Raw genomic sequence first — 7,163 nt, forward strand, 5'->3', positions numbered from 1 at the left:
ACAAAAAAAAGATTACCCAGCACTGGGCACCAACTCGTGATGTTCGGAGCCGAAGAGCGCTGCTTAGAACGCTATACCACCGCAGTTCACAATGATCTAGCAAGCCGCGGAAATACTTGATCTAATAGCCCTAACCTTTAACCACTCAGAATTAATACCTACTGTAAACTTAACTCTTTGAGTTGTTTAGAATCAAGACAAATCTAAGTTTATTGGTCGCGTGCACAGATTTGCAGAGGTTATCGCAGGTGCAGTGAAATGCTCGTGTTTCTCGCTCCAACAGTTCAGTAATAAAATAAAACAATTAAAAAACTATACACATAAATCTCCCCCCCAAAAAAGAAAGACATATCAGATTGAGCAATATAAGAGTGCAGAATATATATCATGTATATCATATATCATATCAAATATATATATATTTGTTTGTTTATATAATGGTGTGTATAGACAGTATATGAATAGAAAAGGTGTACAGCAGTAGTTATATAGGATGAGCCATGACTAGAATACAGTATATACATATAAAGTGTGTAAAACAGTAGGTAAACATTATTAAAGTGACCAGTGTTCAATGACTCAGTTTCTGTTCTTACCCTGTAACCACACAAAATGAACGAGTCAAAAATAGATGTTCATCCATAATACATCGAAACTATGAGATCCTGTTGAGGAAGACAGGCTCTCTCTCTCTCACACACACACACACACGTTCTTCCAACCTCAGAAAGACACGCACAAACACAAACACCCACACACATATCCCTGCTCCTGTTCTGATGTGTTCTGCCCTCCTCTCTTAACTACTCAGTAGTGGGCGCCGTGTTCTGTCTGTCTGTGTCTGTTCACACGCCCCCTTCTTAGAAGACCAGAAGCAACAAGCAACCCTATGTGCACCGGGTAGAGTTATTATTTTAGCTTGTACTCATACTGTGTTTTGAAGGTGTTTGTGTGTGGGGTGATGTGTGTGTGTGTGTGTGTGTGCGCACTGTGCAGAGTCTGTCTGTCTGTGAAGTTGGGAGAACATAACATATTTCTGTAATCACATCGACCGAGATCCATCGTGGCCCTTGATCCATTGAACCAACGTCCAAAACTCCCAAAACCCATCATGCACTGGAAAGAGCCAACATATCGAGTTTAGTGGAGATTCTTTTCAGAGAAGCCTAGTTGATTTCACCCACTGATTTACTGATTGAGATAGAACTTTCTGTAAATGTGGAGTCTGGGACAATCCAAATCGAACTGCTTGTCCCATTAATTGTCCCACAGACATTCTCTGTCTGCGTACTCTTTATAGTGGTGTGGGGCCCTAGTAAAATTTGTGCACTATATAGGGAATATGGTGACATTTGAGACGAGACATTCTGTGTCAGGCCGAGAACTTTGATTAGATTCTGTTTCATTGGCAGAGCCGATATAAGTAGGTCATGTGGAGTTGCTTGATTTACAAATGCAGTATTGGTTTAAGTATAAATAAGGAAAGGTGAGAACTATCTGATAGAATCAGGTCAACTATCATAAGATGAGAGGAAAGGTGTTCCTTCCTGCTATTTGGTCTCTCGTAAAAGCGTGAATTCTGCTCATGAGAATGATGACAACGATGACGACTAAGATGACCAGAATAGGAATGACACCGTCGTTGTTGATAATGATGGTAGTAGTGGCAACAATATTCACAAGTAGGCGACCGTGATAAAGATGATGATGATGATGATGACGAAGGCCTTTGTTTTGACATGTCAGTATGACTGACAGGAGCAGGGGATATTGCTTCACTCGGCCCCCTTCCCTTTCCCCTCACTACAGCACTACAGTCCCTTTGGTGTTAATTAAAAAGCAATTCTTACTGAACCAGAACCGTTTCTCTATGCTTCCTCTGCTTTAGTCTCCCAAACAATGAACACCTCTAGCTGCTGCTTTCCTACCGCAGTCACTCGATGAGTTGCGTACCAAATGCCCATCTGAGTAATATTACGTTCACTGTGCATGATCATGTCTAACAGATTAGACATTATCACTGCAACAGCAAAGCAGTGCTAACCCTGCTTTCAACCAGCCCTTCTCAGGAGTATAGTGGACATATTCGGACAGTTTGTGGACAGATGCTATTCTAATATGGACACCATACTTGACCACTAACAACCTACTCTACCAACCTGCCAGATAGGAAATCCCCAGAACACCCTGCAAGCATCAGTTACGTTCAGGAGAGAAAGGAGGATACTGCTTTGTGCCATGGTTAAATTAAATGGGTCACCCAAAGGGTTCAGTTGAAAGGTGTAAAATGTTATGCCTGTCTATCTGTCACAGTGTGTGATTATGTTTCCTGCTGGACAGTTCCATTCCAACAGAACTGATGACAGCTGTATCCACAGGGGAATATTCTTGAAGGTTCCACTGGGGAAAAGGGAGCCCAGGGAAGGTCAAACAAAGTGCTTTCTTTTGCATTGTGCTTGACAGTTTTCCAAAATGGCCGCTGAGTCCCACATAAGCATCATCCCAGCAAACATGACCCCATTGACCCCATGTGGGTAGTTGAGCAAGGTGAGCATGGGCCAGCCCACACCAGCCCAAAAGGGGCCAGTCCACACCAGCCCAACAGGGGCCAGCCCACACCAGCCCAACAGGGGCTAGCCCACACCAGCCCAACAGGGGCTAGCCCACACCAGCCCAACAGGGGCCAGCCCACACCAGCCCAACAGGGGCCAGCCCACACCAGCCCAACAGGGGCTAGCCCACACCAGCCCAACAGGGGCTAGCCCACACCAGCCCAACAGGGGCCAGCCCACACCAGCCCAACAGGGGCTAGCCCACACCAGCCCAACAGGGGCTAGCCCACACCAGCCCAACAGGGGCCAGCCCACACCAAGCCCAACAGGGGCTAGCCCACACCAGCCCAACAGGGGCTAGCCCACACCAGCCCAACAGGGGCCAGCCCACACCAGCCCAACAGGGGCTAGCCCACACCAAGCCCAACAGGGGCTAGCCCACACCAAGCCCAGCTAAAGGCGGGGGCTCTTCAGAATATTTGGGGGCGTGGTTTGTACACAGTTATTTTTGAGGCACAAGTGTTCTGTTGTGTGATGGATACATAAAAAAAAATATTGTACACTGCCCATGATGAAGTCATCTTACTTAAAAAAAACTTAAGTGCATATGTTATATGAGAAACTTAAAGGTGGACTCAGCAAAATGACTTTGCCACGAGCAGCACTGCAGATATTGAGATGAGTGAGATGCAAGACTTCGCTCTCTGTGTGTGACTGTTCACACACAGTATCTGTCCATGTGCATGGGCTCGCTTCATGCTGTTCACACCGTGGTAGCCAGGGCACCAAAACAGAAGAGAAGTCGTGCCTCGACGCTCTTAGTTTTTGCGGAAAATGACCCACTAAATTGATGCATTTAATTAAGTTGTATAAAAAAAAAAATGAATAAATAAATTCCTATTAAATAGAAAAGGCGCATTGGCCAAATGTTGGCAGCATACATGGGGATAATCATGCCAGGGTGAGCATGTTTACTGGGAGATGTCTCACTGTTTGATTGTTTCTGATAAGATTTGCCAACATCGTTCATTTGTCATTTCCTTTGTGCTGGCTGGCAGAGAGCGAGAGAGAGAGAGAGAGAGAGAGAGAGAGAGAGAGAGAGAGAGAGAGAGAGAGAGAGAGAGAGAGAGAGAGAGAGAGAGAGAGAGAGAGAGAGAGAGAGAGAGAGACTGGTTTTCCTCAGATAGACCACCAGGGAGATTGCCGTCTAGATAGGAACTCGAACCCGGCCCCAGAACTATTAGCTTCTTCTGCCAGGCTAAAAACACACAATTTAAGGTTTAACTAATGATGAAGTGCCTCGGAGAGGGATGGATTAAGCAGAACCAACATAATTCTGGGTGATTTGTTTGTATTGGTAAGATTGTTTAAGCATACGGAATGCTCACAGGGGCAATATGTTCTGTTTTGGAAATGTCTCACCATACTGCTAAATCATGCCAAAACGTTCACATCATGGATGTTGTGTGTATTTTGACAGAACAAGACCAAGCCATGAATAATACCAGTTTGGGATGGCCCGAGGATCTGGATGGTGATGCCAACCTTTCTTCTCTCCATGGTGACCTGGAGGACTTCTGCGCTACGTCGTCGAGGCACCAGGCATCTCGGGTGATCCTGTACGCCTTCTTTACGGCGGGCATCTTGTGCACAGTGGTGGGCAACTTCCTGGTGGTCTTGGCCATCGCTTACTACAAGCAGCTGCAGTCGCCCACCAACTCGTTCGTCATGTCCTTGGCGGTGGCCGACTGCCTGGTGGGGTTGGTGGTCATGCCCTACAGCATGGTGCGCACCGTGGAGGGCTGCTGGCTCTTCGGCGCCCTCTTCTGCCGGGTCCACTCCAGCCTGGACGTCATGCTGTGCACCGCATCCATCTTCCACCTCAGCTGCATTGCCTTCGACCGCTACTATGCCGTGTGTAACCCCTTGGTCTACCACCTGAAAATGTCCCAGGGCCGGGTAGCCTTCCTGATCGTGGTCTGTTGGGCCGTCCCGTTACTCATCTCCTTCGGGCCCATCATGCTGGGCCTCCACAAGGCGGGGGTGAACATGGTGCCCATGCCACCCGAGGACGCCTGCGTCTTCCTGGTCAACCGCGTCTACGCCGTCATGGCCTCCCTGGTGGCCTTCTACCTGCCCATGGGCGTCATGCTGGCAGCCTACTGGAAGATCTACAAGGCGGCCAAGCGGCAGGCCATGCAGATCAGCGCCATGGAGAGCCAGTTTTCGGCCGGGGTGGGCAAGGACTCCAGCAAGAAGCAGAGGCACCGCAACGCCATGAGGAGGGAGAGGAAGGCAGCCAAGACCCTGGGGATCATCATGGGGGTCTTTCTACTCTTCTGGCTTCCCTTCTTCACCGTCAACATCGTGGATCCCTTCATCAACTACAGCACAGCGGTGGAGGTGTGGGAGTTTTTCATGTGGCTGGGTTACGTTAACTCGTCGCTTAACCCATTCCTGTATGGGTTCTTCAATAGATCCTTCCGTAGGGCGTTTATGATGATTATGGGATGTCGGATATGTCTGTCGAGCTCCTCACCGGGTATGGACTTATCAAAAGAGAGCAACGAACGCAAGGTCAACCAATAGGAGATTGCAACACTCCACACAATAGAATTGCAACGCTCCACACCTGGACGTGGCATGGACCTATCACACGCCAAGAAAGAGGGCAACGGGACACACAGACAACCAATAGGAGACTGGAGACTTTTAAAATACTTCAATACCGGCTAATTGGTAGAGGCCAATTTAAGGGATTAAGTTGTTATTGTTATATTAGAGAGAATTAAGCCACTGACTGATGAAGGAATTGACATTTAAAACATTCTGTGCATTTCTGAGGGACAAAACTGAAATAAACACAAGATTGAACTGCAAAACACTCAAATGACAGGGTGCAAATAAACATTGTATTTTAGTAGCAGTTATACATAAAAAAGAGAGAAAGAAAATACATTTAAGAAAGAAAGAAGTGAATACTCTTCAGCAAATGTTATTCTAGTTTGTAAATAAATACAATGTCTGGTTCTTATTTTGCATTTCTGAAAACCTCAGCAATCCAAAATAAATTGTCATGTCTGCTTGTCTGAACTGGTCACTCGATTAAGTGTTTGGGTTTCTATGATGATTGACGTCATTATTAATATATGGGGTATAATGATGTACACAACCAAGGTTATTGTAGTTTTTTATATTTTTCTTTTATTTCTATTCGTTTTTTGATTTTTATTTTGAATTCAGTTTAGTTTCAGTTAGCTGAGGTGATTTGGTCAAGCGTGAAATGCTCTATCTAGTAACCATTGATCCTTGATTGAACGCTCAACTTGATTATCATCCAAAAATAACTTTACAAATTAAAAAGATACTAAGTGTATCAAAATCAAAATCAAAAAACCACAGATTTCCACAGTAGTTTTTTTTGTGTACCAGCTTTGGGCCGGGTTTTTTTTTGGTTCCCTCCCAAGTTTCCATTAGCTCAAAAAACCTCAGTGGGAATCTGTGTTAAAATGTATTTGTAAAATAATTTTGGGCTGATATGAAAGTAGAATTTCTGAAGTTTACGTATTGAACGCAGTGATTATCAACTTGTAGGCACAGTGTCTGTACAGTTGTACATGTAGGCCCCTCTGTGGTCAATAATTATTGTTCAAATTAGAACCCTATGGCTGTATGTCCTTGGGTTCTTGAGAGCTAAGGTTAGGCTAAGTTTAAATTATAAAGTCAATCTTAATGTAACCTTGTCCCCAGGCTATTGCTCACAGTGCATATAAGCCTGGTACATCAACGATTCAAAGTTAGCCTTAGTGGGGCTGACCATAGAATTCTATGGGATTGACTTTGAGTAAAGTATTTGTCATCATCAAATCACACGACTGCGAGGCATGGCTTTGTGCTTGTGCTAGCGTACCGGGGAGGGCTAGGGGGAAAGTGTTGTGGGAGATGATTGGTTGGCAGATTCAGCTGATTAAGCCAACGCGCCGGAAGTTTCTCCCGGTCTTTCTATATTGGCTAACGAAGGCCAAATTTGACACGTTGGTTCACCAGACTCAGTCACACATTTGGGATTAATCTTAATGTGACTTGGATTTGAAAGGAATAGCGCCAAGACTGGTGCAAAAAAATATGGTGATTTTCATATAAGAATAATGAAAGTTAGCCACCTAGATGTTTTTTTGATCTTTTAGCAAGTGAAAGCTAGTGACAGGGATGCACAAGCTAGGCCTTTATGAAACATCGCCATCTCCTGGCCACATTAACCCGCCAGATTCAGTTGCTTGAAAATGCCCAAAAAGCTTGAAAACCCCATTCGGTTTTTGGCCAAAGTTTAACGAAACTAAAACTAAACATAATTTATGCTGGGTTTTATTTTATTTTAAATCAAATGGGCTAGACAATCTGGACCCTCTCTTTCTAAAATTATCCGCTGCCATTTTTGCAACCCCTATTACCAGTCTGTTCAATCTCTCTTTTGTATCGTCCGACATCCCTAAAGATTGGAAAGCTGCCGCGGTCATCCCCCTCTTCAAAGGGGGTGACACTCGAGACCCAAACTGTTACAGACCTATATCCATCCTGCCCTGCCTTTCCAAAGTCTTCGAAAGTTAATAA

General features: G+C 45.1%; 1 protein-coding gene across 1 annotated transcript; it reads left to right on the top strand.

The window, feature by feature from the left end:
- Window positions 1-4,046: 4,046 nt before the first annotated feature.
- LOC115191617 (5-hydroxytryptamine receptor 4) lies at window positions 4,047-5,141 on the top strand. Its single transcript, XM_029749404.1, has one exon. The coding sequence runs from the start codon at window positions 4,047-4,049 to the stop codon at window positions 5,139-5,141; it is 1,095 nt and encodes a 364-aa protein (XP_029605264.1).
- The last annotated feature ends 2,022 nt before the right edge of the window (window positions 5,142-7,163 follow it).

This window comes from Salmo trutta, chromosome 4 (assembly GCF_901001165.1).
Source record: "Salmo trutta chromosome 4, fSalTru1.1, whole genome shotgun sequence".
Classification (NCBI taxonomy): domain Eukaryota; kingdom Metazoa; phylum Chordata; class Actinopteri; order Salmoniformes; family Salmonidae; genus Salmo; species Salmo trutta.

Coding starts and splice junctions, on each gene's coding strand:
- LOC115191617 (XM_029749404.1), top strand. CDS start 4,047: ATGAATAATACCAGTTTGGGATGGCCCGAGGATCTGGATGGTGATGCC.